The sequence below is a fragment of the Anomaloglossus baeobatrachus genome, chromosome 6 (genome assembly GCF_048569485.1).
Source record: "Anomaloglossus baeobatrachus isolate aAnoBae1 chromosome 6, aAnoBae1.hap1, whole genome shotgun sequence".
NCBI classification, from domain to species: Eukaryota; Metazoa; Chordata; class Amphibia; order Anura; family Aromobatidae; genus Anomaloglossus; species Anomaloglossus baeobatrachus.
The window spans coordinates 517,976,941-517,997,256 of NC_134358.1; the positions used below are offsets into that span (position 1 = coordinate 517,976,941).

The 20,316-nt window shown below is 46.3% G+C and overlaps 1 protein-coding gene across 1 annotated transcript in view; it reads left to right on the forward strand.

Annotated features, from left to right (window-relative positions):
- The window catches only part of PARD3 (par-3 family cell polarity regulator), an 807,488-nt gene that overhangs the window by 625,531 nt on the left and 161,641 nt on the right, over positions 1–20,316 (forward strand). Inside the window, 1 exon segment of the mRNA XM_075315482.1 lies at positions 11,366–11,623. Within this exon segment, the coding sequence (XP_075171597.1) occupies positions 11,366–11,623 (258 nt within the window).

Below are 20,316 nucleotides of genomic sequence, written 5' to 3' on the forward strand. Positions count from 1 at the left end.
GCCTCCGGACAATGTTAATGTGTTATCTATGAATGATGTAAGGGAGGAGGGAGTGAACTCTGATATTTCTGCTTGCATAGACACCATAGACACACACTCAGCTGCAGCTGTGACAGGGGAGGGGGTCAGAGAAAGGTGTGACAATGCCTCTACAAGTAATCAGCCTGTGAGCTGGGATCTGTTGCCCTCTGCAGGGATAAGCAGAGAGCAGGGTGCTGCAGGGGGAGGACCAGTGTGTGGGGTGGGGGCTACCACAGCAAATGTGGGGTCCCCAGAGATTTCACAGCAGGGTTCTGTTGCTGCAGGAGGGGAACAGGCAGGTGAGATTGGGGCCGGTCCAGGAGCGGAAGTGCTCCCAGGTAAGATCTCGGTGCATGGTTCCCCCACAACCGGGGTGTCAGGAAGCCAGGTAGGTCTGCCTGAACCGGCGACTTGGTCAGGAACGGAGGAGGAGCAGGCACGACCCACGGTCGCAGCGGCTGTGGCCGCTGTCACCCGCAGTGGGAGTGCTGGAAGCCAAGGGGCCTCCCGGAGGTCCGATAGCTCTTCCCCTTCTGACCAAGTGGCAGCCGAGTCAGGTGGAGGCCAGGACACAGGTCCCGGGGTACTGACTGAAGATGTGACAGTCTCGTCGATTCTGGCCACATCTAGTCAGGGGTTTCAGGCAGCGTTAGAAGCTGACGACAGCCTGAAAGCTCTTAAGGAGCAGGCGGCACAGCCTCCCTCGGACTCGGACCCGGAGCGAGTGGTCTGGGACCAAGGACGGCTGTACCGGGCCACGGTCCAGCAGGGTTCACCGGAGGCGTGGCCCAGGGACCGACAGTTGGTGGTACCCTATCCGTTCCGGACGGAGTTGTTGCGGATCGCACATGAGATTCCGATGGCCGGACACCTAGGGATCGCTAAGACCAAGGCCAGGTTAAACCAGCATTTCTACTGGCCAAAAATGGGGGCCGATGTGGCTGCCTACTGCCGTTCGTGTGAAACCTGTCAGAGAGTGGGGAAGGCGGGGCCACACCCCAAAGCCCCACTGGTATCTCTGCCCATCATCGATGAGCCTTTCAGGAGGGTGGCTGTGGATCTGGTCGGCCCGCTGGCCATCCCCAGCAGCTCCGGGAAACGCTTCATACTGACGGTAGTGGACTATGCCACCCGGTACCCCGAAGCAGTGGCCTTGTCGTCCATTCGGGCTGACAAGGTGGCCACCGCATTGCTGGAGATTTTCTCCCGAGTGGGTTTTCCCCAGGAAATGCTCACTGACCGGGGGACCCAATTCATGTCCCAGCTGATGGAGGCCCTCTGTAAGCAAGTCCAGGTGCGACATCTGGTGGCCAGCCCGTACCATCCACAGACTAATGGCCTGTGCGAGCGGTTCAATGGCACCTTAAAGCAGATGCTTAAGATGTTGGTCGACTCCCATGGGCGTGACTGGGAGCGGTATCTCCCACACCTGTTATTTGCTTACCGGGAGGTTCCACAGGCCTCAACAGGATTCTCACCGTTTGAGCTCCTGTACGGGCGACGTGTGCGGGGCCCCCTGGCTCTGGTGAAAGAGGCTTGGGAAGGGGATTTGGCCACCCCTGGAGTGTCGGTTATCGAGTATGTCATGCGCTTCCGGGACAAAATGCAGGCCTTGACGCAACTGGTACACGACAATATGGCTCAAGCCCAGGCCGATCAGAAGCGTTGGTACGACCAGAACGCTTGTGAGAGGACCTACCAAGTGGGTCAAGAGGTGTGGGTACTGGTCCCCGTACCACAGGACAAGCTTCAGGCAGCCTGGGAAGGCCCATACCTCGTGTACCAGCAGCTCAACCCTGTGACGTACCTGGTCACCCTGGACCCTGCCCGTGGAAGGCGGAAGCCCTTCCATGTGAACATGATGAAGGCACATCATGAGCGGGGGGCATGTGCGCTCCCCGTGTGCAACCTGCCCGAGGAGGGAGAAGCGGAAACCCTCTTGGATATGCTAGCCCAGGTTAGGGCAGGCGGATCCATTGAGGATGTGGAGGTTGGCCACCAGCTCTTGGAGGACCAACGGTCCCAGCTGTGGGCCACCCTACACCCCTTCCGGGGGTTGTTTACCAACCAGCCCGGAAGGACTGACTTGGCTGTCCATCACGTGGACACTGGGGATCATCCCCCGATCCGGCGTTCAGCATATCGGGTCTCCCTGGAGGTGCAGCAACACATGCGCCAGGAGATTGACGAGATGCTGAAGCTGGGGGTGATCCAGGCATCCAACAGCGCTTGGGCCTCGCCTGTAGTCCTCGTCCCTAAGAAGGACCGAACCACTCGGTTCTGCGTGGACTACAGGGGGCTCAATGCGGTCACGGTCGCCGATGCGTACCCAATGCCACGCATCGATGACCTGCTCGATCAGTTGGCCGGGGCTCAGTACCTGACCATCATGGATCTGAGCCGGGGATATTGGCAGATCCCCCTGACTCGCAAGGCCAGGGAACGCTCTGCCTTTATTACCCCATTTGGACTATACGAGTCCACGGTGATGCCATTCGGGATGAGGAATGCCCCTGCCACTTTCCAGCGGATGGTCAACACCCTGCTCAAGGGACTTGAAGGGTACGCGGCCGCGTACCTGGATGACATTGCCGTCTTCAGTCCCACCTGGGAGGACCACCTAGAGCATCTAGCACAGGTGCTCAGGCGGGTCCACCGGGCAGGTTTGACCATCAAGCCGGGCAAGTGTCAGCTGGCCATGAGCGAGGTCCAGTACCTCGGTCACCGGGTAGGCGGGGGAACACTGAAGCCCGAGCCTGAGAAAGTGGAGGCCATCGCATCCTGGCCCACCCCCAGGACCAAGAAGCAGGTGATGTCCTTCTTGGGGACCGCTGGGTACTATAGGAGGTTTGTTCCATGCTATAGTAGCCTGGCAAAGCCCCTGACGGACCTCACCAAGAAGAAGCTGCCCTCTGCAGTCGATTGGACAATGGACTGCGAGACAGCCTTCCAGGCCCTAAAGGACGCCCTGTCCAGCCCGCCCGTGCTACAGGCAGCCGACTTCACGCGGCCGTTTGTAGTACAGACCGACGCCAGTGACTTCGGCCTCGGTGCGGTGCTCAGCCAGGTGGACTCTGCGAGCCAAGAGCACCCAGTCTTGTACCTGAGCAGGAAGCTGTTACCAAGGGAAGTTGCCTATTCCACGATGGAGAAGGAGTGCCTGGCCATAGTGTGGGCCCTGCAGCGTCTGCAACCCTATCTATACGGGCGCCACTTCATCGTGGAGACGGACCACAATCCCCTCAGCTGGTTGCACACCGTCTCTGGGACGAATGGGCGATTGTTGCGATGGAGCCTTGCGCTCCAGCAATACAACTTCACCATTCGCCACAAAAGGGGCCGTGACCACGGTAACGCAGACGGGCTGTCCCGACAAGGAGAGGTCGCGGACGGGCGCACGGGGGAACACCGGAGTGTGCTGCCCCCTAGCGCCCTCAAAAGGGGGGAGGTGTGAGGTAAATCCGGAGATATGACGATAAATCATGATATTCAAGTATGTCAGGAAGCCCTCTCCTGGTGTCACCCCCCCTTTCCTTCACACAACTGGTTTAGCAACACCTCCATGGCCATGTCCTGTGATATGGAGATGAGGTGGTGTGGGAACAATGGACACAGGATGACTCCCTGCCGTCACCCTGTAGTAGGAGCTGCTAGCTAGTTAGCAAGGCTATGGAAATAGCCAGACAGAACGACTCCAGTAAAAAATGGTTCATATCTCGCAAGCCATATTTCCGATAAATATGGCAACCATAAAAATGGTGTCTCCGCATGCGGACGATGCCGGCACACCCTTTTTATGGGAGCAGGACATTGGGAAATGCCCCAGGCGTGATATCAGCCAATGGGGAACTGGCAGACAGGTCATGAGTCCCCTCGTTCTGTAGCTAAATTCATAACTGTCACAATGAGAGCATTGGCGTCTGCCTACGACGCTCCCAGGCAAAGTTATGGCCCATATTCCATGTTGTGGATTGTCCATAACTCAAGCCAGGGGTGGAGCAGTGCTCCCTCTGAGGTCACTAAGGTAGGAGGGGACCTGGATGTGCCCAGGTTGATAACCCTACTTCGGCCATTTTCCAGTGTTCTTTTCGCTGGGGGCACGTGTAGGAAACATCTGTGGGAAGGATCCTAGAAACCTGGGTACAGCGCCCCCCTGTGGCCAGACGCAACAAGGTAACTGCTGGAACTGTGTATGCCTGTTTGTAACCCATGCTTTGATTGTAACTGTACTCTGACATATGTATATTCTGTAGATCTCCTATTGTATATATTGTAGTTTCTAGTGTGCTTTAGGCTGATTAAATTATATAATTAATCTTGGGCTGTTCTGTTATCTCGATCTTGAATCCCACGTCTGTGTGTTCGGCTAATAGTTACCGTAAATCGGTTGGTGGCAGCGAATTGTGCCAAGGATTATTGTGGGGAGGCCAGTGAGATTCGGGGAGATTTTATATATTCCGCCCGCGGAGGTCGGGGGAATATATACCTTACTCTCACCGGGGACCCTTCAATAATCGGCATAAGTAGTATAGCGGCCTCCTTGCTTATTGTCGGGCAATTCCATAATTGGCCTGACTATAAGAGGGGCGCTAGAGAGCGCGTCACGTGCTCTGTCTGTCGGTCGGGAGGTATAAAGGAGGGGTGACCCCCACTTGTTACCCCCCGATTGTGACGTACTGGTAGCCAGCGCGGGGGATTTGTGAGTGACCCCCCCGGTGGTTTGTGACACCAGTACAATATGCCTGTAAACAAGTATACCATTTAGATATTTAGGCAGAGGAAATACTCCTGTACGCAGTTCAGCCTGTGACTTAAAGGGAACCTGTCACCAGTTTTTTGCCCTATAAGCTGCGGCCACCACCACCGGGCTCTTTTATACAGCATTCTACCATGTGTATATAAGAGCCCAGGTCGCTGTGAGAACATAAAAAAAACACTTTATAATACTTACCTAACGGTCGTTCGGTGGGCCTAATTGGAGTCTCCTTTATCTGGTGCCGGCACGGCCTCTTTCGGTTATCTTCGTCCTTCTTCTGAAGCCTGTGTGCATGACGCGTCTACATCATACATCATACACACTCGCCGTCCTGCGCAGGCGCACTACAATACTTTGATCTGCCCTGCTCAGGACCTGAATACCAGCGACTGAGGATGACGTCGGTCCCGTCATGCACCGCGGCTAGAGAAGAAGGAACACAAAGATGGCCGAAAGAGGCGGTGTTGTACAACGGAGACGCCAAGTAAACCCACTGCGCGACCGTTAGGTAAGTATTATTATAAAGTGTTTTTTATGTTCTCACAGCGGCCTGGGCTCTTATATACAGCATGTTAGAATACTGTATATAAGAGCCCGGTGGTGGTGGCCGCAGCTTATACGCCAAAAAAGTGGTGACAGGTTCCTTTTAATGCTCCTTCCTGCCATGTTACATTTTGTGAGTTTGAATCCCAGTAAATACCAAACTTGAAAAAAGCAAAGAATTTGGGAGGAGAAACTGAATAATCCGGGTTGTCCTGACTAAGACACATGCAATGAAGACTGGGTAACCCTTCATCATATGTCAGCAGAGAAAGACTGAGGGTTAGGCTATGTTTATATAAGGCAATATTAGAAAGGGATATACCGATAAATCTGATGTGCTGCCGGTCAACAAGATATCCAATGATGATGGTGTTGAACAAATGAGTAGTTTTACTAATCTATGCATTTCAGTGTTGAACTATCTCCTTCATCAGGAAAAAACTGCAAATACAACAGGATATATTCAAGTACCATTTTAGACTACAGTCAGTGGCTCTGACGGGGCTTATACCTGAATATCACGCTAGGTGTGTTGACGTACCAAGGGAATGGCGGAAGGGGGAGATGGTGACCCCTGGCCAAACCTATTGCTCTTCCCTAATGTCCCAGACCACCCTAGATAGGTTCCGCACCTATGTGCCAAGTCGGATATCTGACCCTAGGTATCCCTAGTGCTGGACCCTAAATAGGGAAAGGGTGGGATGAGCTCTTCGTCAAACACTAGAGAAAACACAAGGAGGACACACAGTGGGAAAGTACATGAATTACGTATCCACAGATGACACAGGTAGAAGTTCAGCAGAGTTTCAACCATGATACCACAGATGAGAGCAAGCCACCTGCTTGCAACCAGAGCTTGAATTAACTGAATAATCACCAGCACGAGTCCATGGAAAATGTGAGTATTTAAACACATGGAGCATACTGATAATCAGCAGCTTCATGGTAGGAGGGCGCTGCTGGGTCTTAGGGCTTATACACACGTAAATGCTGAAATTTCTGCAGCGATTTGACAGCACATATGCACGTCAAATCACTGCAGAAAGACTGCATAATGAATGCAGTTTTTTTTTTGTTAAAAAAAGAAACAATTTCATGCGCTCTTGCTGCTGCCCCCACCATAGACAGAGTGGGAGCTTCATCCAGAACGCACAAATAATTGACATGCTCATTTTATGAACGCATGGATTTGGGTCAAAATTTTAGCACTCAAATCGCTGCGTTCATAAAATCATTGTGCGCACGTCTCATGCACAATCTTTAGATTGTGCAGGGGACGCAGGACGCATGCATTTACGCTGCAGTGCTATACGCAGCGTAAATGCATGCAATTACGCAATGTTCGCATGAGCCCTTAAAGTGGAAGAGATGAAAATCCAGTAGGAAATTTACCCAGTAACAGCAGGAACAATAGAAAGTCAGGGAGCATTTTACCCAGCCAAACGCTGTGACCTTCTATTGCCAGAAAGCACATGACTATCTGTCAGCTGTGACACTAAAGGTGTTGACAACTGGATTTGGTTGTTTGCGCTGGATGTACTGATGCAGACGGAGGCACAGTTGAACATAATTGTCAGTCATACTTGCCTATTTGAGGTGGACACAAAGACGCAGCCGACTCAAATCAGTGTATATGGCCAGTGGTTGGGATTTGCAGCTAAAGGCATGAAAAATGGGAATCTTACGTTTGAAGCTGACGGAGTCTTGGAGCCCGCCGAAAATTATGTCCAAAAAGCGCACACAGTGACTCACTCTGCATCATTACGGCCAGTGGCCTAGTCTGCGCCAATGCCTGGACCCGGTGTCCAGAGCTTCACACGTCAGTGCCGTCGGAGTCATGGACCAGTGACTACAATGCTGTGTGAGCCCACCTGCGTATGCTCAGTGTCTGTATCCATGTTATGTGCTTCACAGCGTTCTGCAAATGGAGTCATGACGCTATGCAATGGCGCTCCGGAGCAGAACAGCCATGCTGTACATTGCTGTGCTGTACACCGCTGCCTGAGGCATGAGCGGATGACCAATCCATTATCAAAGATCAGAGGAGATGAAAGCAAAGCAAGGCCAGACCTTCCAGATGACTCTAATGTGGGAAAGTCATGTATTGTATTGATAAGCTCATGATTTGTATTTTTGCATTATCCTTCCGTCACCACAGTTTAGTTTGTATCATATTTTCTTGGTTCGCAGATCTTTTCTTTAGCTCCCCTCCTCCCATTAATGTAAATGTTGCCTTATAGGTTTGCGGTGGATTGAAATGTGCAGTGAAATGTGGAAGTGCAGAGAGAAGGCTGTCAAAATACCGTCTGGTTGGAGTGCGGCGCTGAATATGTGAGCCTGCTTCCTCAGCAGCTCGCCTAATTGCCAGGGCTTTCTGGAGAGGCAGCAGCCCGGCAGCACACTGTAATGGTCCATCAGACTGGCACCTGTGTATATTGTGTAATCACTATCCGTCAGGCTTGACATTTCTCAACTTTCTTTTGAAGGCATATGTGTGCATTTAAAATGCATAGCTTACAGTAAGTAGTGTATCTGGAACAGCGGCTTAGCGAGTGCGGAAGAAACCACCTCCGCTGCTCATTTCTCCAGTTTAAAAATATACCATCGGAAAATGTGCTGAAAGCCGTCGTAGTGCTCCGCGAAGCCCACTGCTGGGGATAGTCTTATCATTCCCTGGAAGCATTTCATACAAGCTGCAAAGGCAAAAATGTTCTTGTTGTGAACGACTATTTATTTATTTTTTTTTGTCTTCTAAATTTTGAAGACCCCTTGTCTTGGTTTTGCTACAATTTTGAGTTGAAAAATCAAAAACACTCGTAAATTCCTTTCCATACACTGAGGATGTACATCGCCCAGGCCAAAAGCTAATGCTCTACCAGGATACAGCTAAACCCCCACTAATGTGGAAGCGTCACAGGTGCAGGAGAAGCAGATCACACACACACCTCCATGGAATGGAGGGGAGGCGAATGCTAGATGATAAAACTGCACACTAGTGGCTTGCATAGAGCGTTGTTCACATGCAGATGGCACAGTCACAAACCCGCAGCCTATTAGGTGACGCCCATACTATTAGATCAGGCGGGCTGCCAAGCCGTACCCCACTGTGTATCATGCACGGACAGACACTCTACAATGCAAGGTCCAACAGAAAGGGGCCTGGCTGTATCCTGTACAAACAAAAAAATATGAGGTTTTTGTTGGTATTTATGGCCATAAAACGTAAGCCTACACCCTCGTCACGGGACCTCATGTCTGTAGGTCCCTACACTAAATATAAAAATAGCAACAAAAATAGGACAATGTCCTCCAAAACCTCATATTTTTTTGTTTGTACAGGATACAGCCAGGCCCCTTTCTGTTGGGCCTTGCATTGAAGAGTGTCTGTCCGTGCATGATACACAGTGGGGTACGGCTTGGCAGCCCGCGTGATCTAATAGAAGGGCGTCACCTAATAGGCTGCGGGTTTGTGACTGTGCCATCTGCATGTGAACAGCGCTCTATGCAAGCCACTAGTGTGCAGTTTTATCATCTAGCAATCGCCCTCCTCCATTCCATGGAGGTGTGTGTGTGATCTGCTTCTCCTGCACCTGTGACGCTTCCACATTAGTGGGGGTTTAGCTGTATCCTGGTAGAGCATTAGCTTTTGGCCTGGGCGATGTACACACTGCAGCCCAACTTGCTGTGAGTAATACTTAATTTTTGGAGGACATTGTCCTCTTTTTTGTCGCTATTTTCATACACTGAGGATGGAATCGGGAAATCGGTTTCACTGTTTTGGTTAATGGAAACTTTAGTAAATTATCTCAGATAAAGGCTTATGTGGCTAATTTTGTTGAGCATTGTTTACCTGGCTCTGAGTATCCACCTATCCGTGCTAGAGTAATATACATATACGTATAACTTCCTATAGCTTAAAATAATGGGCAAATAAACAATTATACTTGTGTAAATATTTGTTTAAAAAGATGCATCTGAGATAAAGACCTCATAGTACCTATATGATATAGGAGAATGTTATTTGAAAGAAGGTGACCTAGAGGAATTTAAGGTGGACATATAACCTGCAAAATAGTTTTCTTTTACTATTTTTCATTTCATGAATTGGCCACAAACCTGATGATGTCCCAAAACAATGTGGTCAAATCGACATTTATCCAGTCAGAATTCCAGATAGTGCAAGGAAAAAAACGGATTGTATTATTCCTATTGGTTAAAAATGAAAAAAATTCCATACCCCTGGGTATCTTTTTCGCATTTGTGACCCACTCCCTATCCACTCCCACATATCATATTATATATATTCTAATCATTATATCATTTTTGTGCTTCATAAAATAAACTTTGTTACGCTGTCGGCACTCTCAGCCCAGGAGTGCTGACGCTCTCCCCGACTCACTTCCGCTGTTGCCTCTGCCCGACCCCGTGGCACCCGGGTTCCTAATGTCCTCCATTCGGCACCCCTGCTCCCTGTGTCAGGGGCGCCACCATTTCCCCACTGCCCTCGCTGACTGCTCTGTCTTCTGGCTCCCGAGGACCGTGCATGCGCACTTTGGACGTGGCCGCACTGTTTTTCCTTTTCTTAAAGGGCCAGCGCGACTTTACTCAGAAGTGCCTCCCAGTTCACGCCATTGGGCACAGTGCAAATAAGGTATCCTCCCCCATTGGGAGATGCCTGTTAAATATGTCTCCATAGCTAGTCTGCTCATGCTAGTTGTCAGATCCCCTGTGCTACCTCGTCCTCTGTGTAGGTCTGTGACTCTTTCTCTGTGTCCGTGTACTAGTGCCCGTGTTCCGGTCTGTTTCCATCTGGTTTCCTTCAGTTCCTGCAAGCATCTACCGCCTACCTGTTACCACTACTACCGGCCAGTCCCAGACCGCACCAGCCTCTGCCTCATCTGCTCTGGTTCCTGGTCTTCGTCCTGTGGCACCAGCTGCTGAGGTATCGGGAACCCCGGTGCTGCCTCTTGGCGGACACTTATCAGCATGTGTACCTGCTACCACCTCCGGTAGTAGTAGTGAAGACTCGGTGGCCGCCCATGTCCACTCTTCCTTGTCAGAGAACCGTACCTTGGACCAGTGGAAACACTTCCGCCTCATCCAGTTACCTGGGCATGACACTTTGTTATAATAAGGTCTCCTTAAGCTTTGCTTACATGGCAGGATTTTAGGCAGGTCCTTGTGTTAATTTGTAAACCTGTACCAAGAGTATGTCCAAAACATGGCATATGGGATACTGGTTTTATTATACTTTGTTCCTAGTATTGGCCTAAAAATAGTGTTGTATAAGACTGGCCAAAATTCGCAAGTGTGAAAGTGACAACTTTTTTTACTATGATGGAAGTGAACTGGATCTCATGGTTGAAACCGGGGCTAGACTGAAGGTGTATTCTTTTTCAATGGTTGTTTTTATTTATTTTGAGAATAGTGACGTAACATATTGGTATTAATAAACACTTCACTTCTACTACCCAGGCTTCTTCATTCTCACAAGCGCAACCTGTTTACTGTGATATCTCCACTTTGCATACTTTACTCATTCTTCATTTTTTTATTATCCACTTTTACCATAAGTCTTATAAGACATTTTATTTTTAACATCCAACACAATACCGTATATACAATTTTGTTGCATACAGGAGACCAAAAGTTTGGATCTCACCCAGCACCAAGTTACAACTAACTCTATAGTTTGATCTGTCATAGAAATCTGGCAGTGCCATACTGGTCCTCAAGCCGAATCGAAAAATGTAGTACGTACTGTAGTTTGGATCTATATATGGACACCGAAGCTGTGCACAAAATACACAACTTTGTCATTAGTTGTGCATCCAACTAAGTCCTCAAACGGCCGGACACAATTGATATATGAAACCTAGCCTTACTTTTTATGAAAACTCTCATCTTGTCCTTCACTATAAAGCAACTGATGATGTAACCTGTAACCGCTCTCTGTCATTATGTCCCCCCTTTCCTTCCCTATATTTGTGGCAAAGACATGATTTCTGGGAATAAATTCTCACAATTTATGTTTAATCTCTGCAGGATTCAGGCAAAAACACGGGAGCTTCGTGAAAGACAAGCCAGAGAAAAGGACTATGCCGAAATCCAAGAATACTCAAAGAACTATGGAGGGGCAGAAGATCCCGCCTATGCCAGCACAGGCCATTATGACACAGTTGCAAGCGGGGGTACTCTGAATATGAACAGCCGACCCCAGAGCCCTAGAGATAACAAGCAAATGGAAGCATTGTATGCTCAAGTAAAGAAACCGAGGAGCTCAAAGCCTCCACCTGTAGACAGGTAGGCACCAGATAGGAATCAATGCCTCCTTTACTGTGAATTCTTTGTCTAACATTTTATTGTGGATGGTCCGTTACCGGTGTCTGGTTTTTTGTTTTTTTTTTCTTGTTTTTTTTTTTTAGAGTATGTTATGAGTAGTGCAATCTATCTTTTGTAACTAGGCAAGTCTTATACATAATTTTAATTGAGCTAAAATAAAGTATTTTATATATGAAAAGTCTTTATGTCCATTAATAGTCTATGTACATGATGGTTCGATGCATTACGTTATAGGAAACGTATCATCCATTTTTCTTTTCATAAACTAGATAGTTTTTAGGAAGAGATAAGGCCCTGTACCCTCCAACAGGGAATGAGTGACAGAGGGAATGCAAACAAAGCTTTGTATACCTATCTACTATGAGTTGGCATCAAATCCTCTGCTCACTCTGTCCCAGTCTACACAGTTAAGGTGACAAGTTTTTTTTTAGTTTGTTTTTTTTTTTTTTTTTGTTTTTTTTTATTATTCATGTCAACAGTTTGTGAATGTGTGCTGATCCTGATTTTATTTTTTTTTTATTATTTGTGATAATTCATTCTCTTTAGCATCCCTTTCGCAAGTTTGGGCAGTGGATATAAAAGGATTTTATCTCTTTTTAGACCAATTTTAAATTAGTTGGCATCAAATCCTCTGCTCACTCTGTCCCAGTCTACACAGTTAAGCTGACAACTGTTTGGTTGTTTTTTTTTTTATTATTAATATTCATGTCAACAGTTTGAATATGTGTACTGATCCTGATTTTATTTTTTTTTATTTGTGATAATTCATTTTCTTTGGTATCCCTTTCGCAGTTTTGGGCAGTGGATATAAAAGGATTTTATCGCTTCTTTTTGGACCAATCCTAAATCACTGTGCAGATAAAAATATCACAAATTATAGCAGTCAGTTTGTGGGTGTTGTAATGGCATTTCATTGTGTGTTGTCTTCTTAGTCTGCAAGCTTCTCCATTGATTTCTTGCCTTAGCCCTTTGATATTTAAGTGTTTTTTTTTTTTTACTACAAAGAAATTGCTGGGATATGTTGACTAGCCCTAAATTAGTTCCTGCTGTAAAAAAAAGGAGATATTACTGGTAGCCTTTTTTTCCTATTAGAAGATGCCTTCTGCAGAAATTGACTTTACTACAAGTCTTTCTAGTTGACCTAATTAGGAGCGTTGTCGACATTCTGCTTTGTAATCTTAAAGTTTGACTTCAGATCACCAACACATGCCAAATTTTATACTGGGCACGGGGGATCCTTTTTGCTTAACATAGTCTTAAACACAATGAAAAAGGAAAAAAAAAAAACTCTGCAATTTGTTTGCTCTTAGCCATGTTTAATTGGAAAGTTGCAAAATGTTAAATCGAGCCCTAGGGTTAACCTGAAACTCATCTTTTCAAAGCTTTGGCTTCATCCTGAAAGGGTAGATTAGACCGGAGTCTGACAAACGTGAAATATCATGATATATCTCTGTGTTCCATGGCTTATACTTTTTTTTTTTGTTTCTTTTTGATGTGTATAAAAAAGCAAACTAAAATAATAGAGAGAAAATTATTAAAGAATTAACCCTCACCTCGAACTGTTGAAAACATTGGGTTGTATATCATTACCTACAAATCAACTGTGTACACATAAGGCATCAGCACTGTTACAGCAAATATATATTGCCCGGAAAATGTCAATTCTAGTTTCATGGGGGTTTTTAAGAAGACTACATTGTGCCATCCCTCTTATTCTTCATAGAAGGGAGTGAATAAATTAATAAAATATATATGGTCTGACAAACTTTAGCAGCTATCTAGTAATCATCATAACAGGCCTTCTACCGGACTTTTGCCTTTGTACTGTAGATGATTTGAAAGAACACGGCTATGGTGTAGATCCTGAAAGGAAAATCCTTAAAACCTAAAGCTGGGTTCACACACGACAGCGACAACGACATCGCTGTTACGTCACCATTTCCTGTGACGTAACAGCGACCTTAGATGATCGCTAGTTAGCTGTCAAACATGTAATTTTAAGCAGCGACGGAGCAGCGATCATAGCGTCCTCGACGGTCATTGTGCGGTGTCACACGCGTCGCTATGTGACGACTCAGACCTTGATAGAGGCGTGGTGTTTACCCCTAGACATGTTTTGCGTTGCCTCTTTTCACGCCCCTCTGTTCCGATTGGTGATCGTTACAGCGCCTTTGTGTTACCTTTTTTCACGCCCCTCTATTCCGATTGTTGATCACTACAGCAGCGCCTGAATGGGTGACCATGCCAAAGGAAGACGCAGTAGTGCTTTCATTCATTCTACCTGACCTTTTTCAACACGCAGTTTGAATCTACTACGTGGAACAAAGAATGGAACTTAAAGCATGAAATCACTGTAACGCCTTCGGCAAGGTACCCAATCGGAACTCTGTTGTAATCACCAATCGGAGTCGTAGGGGCGTTGCAAAATACACCGCAAAAACACGCCCTTGTCCTGCCTTCAGTCCTACGTCACTGCCTTCAGCGTCGTTGCGACCGTCGCTGCTGCGGTGTCAAACACAAGGATGCTGAGCTTATCATCATGGCGCAGCGGAATAGCCACGATCAAAAAATGACCTGGAATATTCAGGAGCGAGCAGCGATTTCGCAGCAGGGGTCTGATCGATATGTGTCACACACAGCGACGAAGAAGTTGAGGTCGTTGCTACATCACAGAAAATGGCGACTTAGCAGCGTTGTCGTTGTCGCTGTGTGTGACACCACCTTAAGTCTTTATCCACATCATCGTAACAATCATCATGTCCTGCCCATCATTGGCTTAGGCTAGCAGTCTACACATCAGACTGGCATCTTAAAGAGGACCAACCACCAGGATTTTCCTATATAAGCTAAAGCCAGTGCTATACTGGCGCTATCATGCTGATTTCAAACATATCTTTAGTTGTGAGATCGGATGTATACTTTCTGAAATATAGGCAATTAAAGTTTGTGCAATGCACTGTTATTTGATGAGAGGTGCAACAGAATATCTAATAGGTGGGTCGGGTTTTGTTATTCCCGCCCCTGCCTGACTGCCTGTACCTCCGCCCTGTCCTTCCTCCCACTGTATTAACAGAGACAGGGGGAGGAAGGACAGGCAAGCAGGGGCGGATATAACTAGCAAAACCCAACCCACCTATTACATATTCCAATGCACATCTCATCAAATAACAGTGCATGTCACAAACTTTACTTGCCTATATTTCAGAAAGTATATATCTGACCTCGCAACTAAAGGTATGTATAGAAACAGCATGATAGCTCCAATATAGTACTGGCTTTAGTTTATGTAAGAAAATCCTAGTGGTTGGTCCTCTTTAAGCCAACAATAGGGCAGGATGTGTTGCTTGTTACTGAAGAAGACTAAAGTTCCAAGAACTTTTTGGTTTTCTTGTACTGATTTTCTTCATCTTACCAGAGACTTGTGTCTAACCAGCTCTTGGAGATGACCAAGACAAGAGTTGATTACTTGATAAGATGGCATTTGCATATCTGCATCAGTTTTTAAGGCAGATTTAAATGTGCCAAAAATTTAATTTGGAACGCTTGTTTACCAATTATCGGCTTGTGTAAACATGCTGGAAATTGGCAGAGGAACAAGCAAAATGTGATTGGCTTTTTCTTTCCGGCCTTCAAGTCAACATTCTCGGCAGCACATTGCCCTGTTTTAACAGGTGTTGTGCTGCCAAGACTAATGCTTTTCTGTACGCAAAGAATCATTGTTGTGTGCACCTTGAATTCTGATCGGTCTCAGTGGGCCATGAAACGACCGACTTCTATATAGCCGATGGGCAGTAGCGTGACAGTCGTGATCCGCTTTTCTAAATGCACCCTCAGTTATTAATATGTTGTGTCATACACAAGTAACCATATGATGTCCCATCACGGGCTGCTCACGATAATGTGAAATTTTTTCTCTAGACTCTTATCCCTTCCAAAAACATACAAGACTCCTGCAAAACCTTATTTTTTTTTCTGCTGTTCTATCTCCGGGCTCTTTGATTGACATGAAATTGGCACCAAGCTACTTCAAATCTAAATAGCCCGCAAATGGTCGGCTAGCCACACATAGCTTTTTGTGGATGCTTTAATGGACACATAATCATACGTTCTTCTGTATGCCTTTTACCACTGTTGGAAAAATGCCCATTTTAGACAGGAGACCCTTACTGAACTATACAGGCATGTCAAGAGGATGAAAAGGAAAGCCCGGGCTAGTAAACCTTTTTGTTGATTTCCTTAAATATTTTAATTCACTTTATCTTCTGCGTCTGTAAAGTGGTCAATAATACAAAAGTATTAGTTTTAGAGCGTCCACCATTAGATCCTTTTTTTGTAATAATACTCTTACCCGCTGTGGTTGTCAGCACTGATTGTAGTGGACGCGGTGATGTTCAGATCAGAATCATGCATTTTCGGAAAGCACCTATTAATGTCATTTCAGGTCACCTTACATATCTCCAGTGATAATTGTAGGACACCCTACGCCGTTACCTTATCACAGACTTTACTTTTCAAATGTAGCCAAAATCTGTGGTTTGTCATCTGTCGTCAGCAACTCAATTCATCTGCAGCACTCCAGTGGCCATTGAAGTGATTATCTAAGTACGTTTCCCCCAAAATAAGACCTACCCCGCAAATAGGATTTTTGCCCTTATGGAGTAAGCTTAAAATGTAAGCCCTACTCCAAAAATTATCCCTAGTTGTAGATCATCATACTAATAGTATCCTGAAATAGGGCTTGGGAGCCCTTTCTGAATATGTAACTTTTATTAGTGTACGTTGCTGTAAGCCCCTCTGATGAAGTCAGTGATTGGAACTTGTGTCGGGGTACTTTCACACTTGCGTTAATTTCCTTCTGTTACAATCTGCCCTTTTGTAAAACAGCGGAATCCGTTAACGTTATCCGCTGTATCCCATAGACTTGTATGGATGACGGATTGTGCCAAAAGTACCTGAGTTGCTTCCGCTGGCCGATGCGTTGCTTCCGCCGGGCAGAAGGAACGCAGCATGTAACGTTTTTTGAGCGGCGGAATCCTCTATTTTTCACTGCGCATGCTCATCTTCTTTTTTTTTTTTTTTTTTTTTTTTTTTTTTAAATCACAGAAACTTTATTTTGTCTCTCGGCAGCTGAGCGCCCGGCCGCCAGCATGTGAGAGCGCTCAGCTTAGCGCCCAGCAGCCGGCATGTGAGAGCGCTCAGCTTAGCGCCCGGCCGCCGGGTGATCAGCTGATCGTTCACAATAGTCTGCTGCCGGTAAAACTGTAAAAAATAAAAAAAAAATAAAGCTTTCCGTTGTTTTGTACGATCCATTGTATCCGTTGTGCCATTATATGCAACGCATCCGTTGCATCGTCACACAACGCAATGCAACGGATGCCGTTCAACCCAAGTGTGAAACTAGCCTTAATGAAATAATGAATATTCACCCCCTTTCCCGCCCACCCCTCTGTGCCAGTGATTCACTGAGACTGTCATATTACTGCAAGAGGATCGCAATGCAATACTCACATTGGTAGTCGGCTCTCCTCACTTGAGCGTGACCGCTGCATAGAGATACACAATGAGACGCTCGGGTCAGGAAAGCCAACTGCCAAGGCCAGTATTGCCCTGCGATCCTCGGGCAGTACTATGACAGTCTGAATGACTCACTGACACCTGGCACAGAGGGGTGGGCGGTGGAATGGGGTGAATATTCATTATTTCTTTAACACAAGTTCTAATCACTGATGACAGCAGAGGAGTGTGCTGGATTATGTGGGGTGGAGTGGGGTAGGTGTGAATATTTATTTTCATTAACAGGCAGCCCAATCACTGACACCAATACAAAATATTAGACATCCCACGGACATAAGCCATTCACGCAGCTTTTGGAGTAAAAAATAATATAAGGCTACATGCACACGCTGATCTTTTTGTGTGCACAAACTGCAGCCAAAACTGCACCTTGTCAGAGAGAGCCTGGAAATGGCACAAAAAACGTTTGTAATTGTAGGTGCATTTTTGGTGTGTTTTTCACAACATGCGTTTTTGCTGCGTTTTTGTGACAAATGACAAAAACGCAGGAAGAATGAACATGCTGCATTTTTTTTGTCACAAACTTTTGACAAATAAAACGCTGACAAATAAACTGCAGTGTGTGCACAGCAAATCTGACCTCCCATAGACTTTGCTGGGAAGTCAAATGTCAGAAAGTTCTGACAATAAAACTGCAGCCAAAAACGCAGCAGAAAACGCAGAGTGCACATGTAGCCTAAGACACTGCCTTATTTTCGGGAAAAAACGTAGTGCAAGGACAGACTGGCTCCACTGCATGATAGCTGCTCTCGTCTCTTATTTGTAGAAGGGAACTAGGAACCCCATCTGATATGTCTGGAGGGAATCCTAAAGGCCCCGTCATATACAAGGAGATCGCTAACGAGACCGTTGCTGAGTCACAGTTTTTGTGACGTTGCAATGATCTCGCCAGCGATCTCGTTATGTGTGACACCTACCAGCGATCAGGCCCCTGCTGTGAGATCGCCGGTCGTTACCAAATGGTACGGACCATTTTCTTCAAAGGCGATGTCCTGCTGGGTAGGATGCTTCGCTGTGTTTGACGCCTACCAATGACCTCCTAACAGGGTCCCACCACCGCCGAGATAGTTATACAGGTCGCTGATCGTTACTGCGTCGTTGGTAAGGTCTGACTGTGTGAAATCTCACCAGCGACCTCCCAGCGACTTACCTGAGATCCTTATCAGGTCGTATCGTTGTCGGGATCGCTGGTAAGTCGTTGTGTGTGACTGGGCCTTTACTCTTCCTTGACAGGTAATGTCAATAGAGAGTAGGATATTAGGTTTTCTCTGTGGGATCCAACTCCTCTCAAGAACAGGGCCCTGCTGTGACTATAGAGGGGGATTTTTCTGCTCAATTCCATGGCGATTTTGGAAATTGCAGAGCAAGGGTATATTGCAATTTAGTTAATAAATATCATTGATGTAGAAATGATCATTTCTGAACATTACAATCAACGGTCATTTACTAATAAGAAAACCATTGTTGACCTGCAAATCAGGGACATGGGTTTGCTTGTATCCCGAGGTTATGGTCGCTTGCTATATGTGTACAATCCTCTCATCAAATGATTTTTTTTCTGGTTTTAGCAAGTCTAATGGGCTTATTCATTTTTATGTAATGGGCCCCACATTTCTGTAATATTATTCTATCTGGCAGAGCAGTAATACTTCCCAGATTTATAATCTGCTGTAGAAGGATAACCAAGTACTTGGCAAAATAACCAAGATCTTCGGCTTTATTCTGTCACTTTCCTGCCATCTGCTTTCTTATCTGTTTTAATCCAGCCAAAAATACCCTCCCTTTCTATATCCTTTGCCAAATAACAATTTGTTTAGCCTGAACTCTGAAATCCTTTTTTGTATTCTTGGGACTTAACAGTATGCACCTACAGCCAATTCTCATGATCTGCAAGTTTATACCATTTTGGGGGTTTTTTTGGAAGTGTGGCTGCAGTGAGAACATGAAGTTATATTCTCCCTGCAGCCACTCAATTCCATTCATCGGTGCAGTGCTGGGCAATGAACAGTCATCAATCACTACACAATAATCATGCTGTAATCTTTTTCCCTGCTCCTTGACCGACAGATCTCTGCAGCATGTGCTGCAGCCTGAACTGCAAGCTATCAATTAGGCTATGTGCCCACGCTGCGGATTTTGCCGCGTATTTGCCGCGGATTTACCGAAAATCTGCAGCAGCGGCACTTCCAAGCCATTTCAATGGCATTTTGGAAATGCTGTGTCCATGCTGCAGATTTGCCGCGGATTTTGATCCGGAAAAATCTGCAGCATGTCAATTATTGTTGCGGATTTTGGTGTGGATTTTGGCTATAGAATTGGGAAAAAAAAAATCCGCATCAAAATCCACGGCAATTCCGCGGTAAATCCGCGGCAAAAAAAAAGGTGCGGATTTGCCGTGAAAGTCAAGGAGTTTCATGCAGAAAAATCTGCAGGTACATTCTACCGTGGACACATAGCCTTAATGTGACGGGGAGTGATTAAAGCGTGCGCACTGTGTAGGGAGTGGTGACTGTTAGGCCCTGTGCCCACGCTGCGTATTTTGACGTGGATTTTGACTCAGATTTTCAGAAATCTGCAGATAAATCGGCATGTCCATTGTGAAGCCAGCAAAGTCTATGAGAATTCAGAAGTGCTGTACCCACGTTGAGTATTTTTCCCTTGCGTATTTGGTGCAGATTTCTTTTTTTCTGCACCAAATACGCAAGGGAAAAATAAGCAACATGGGCACAGAACTTCTGAATTCTCATAGACTTTGCTGGCTTCACACTGGACTTCCAGATTTTGCTGCAGATTTCTGAAATTTGCGGCAAAACTACACAGCATGGGCACTGGGCCTTACAGCCCCTGCACCACTCAGATGACTAGAAGCGAGCGGCTGCAGGGAGGATATAAGTTCATCTTACCCCTGCAGCCTTACAACCAATAAGCCACATGTAATTAAAATGACATTTACCACCAGATTAGCGCTATAGCAGTAAATGTTTTGGGTTTTGTTTTTTTTTTTTTTGCTGATTGGTTCCCTTTTAATCAGAGTAACTTACATATGCATCTTTTATATCTAATTCAATTCAGAACTGGAA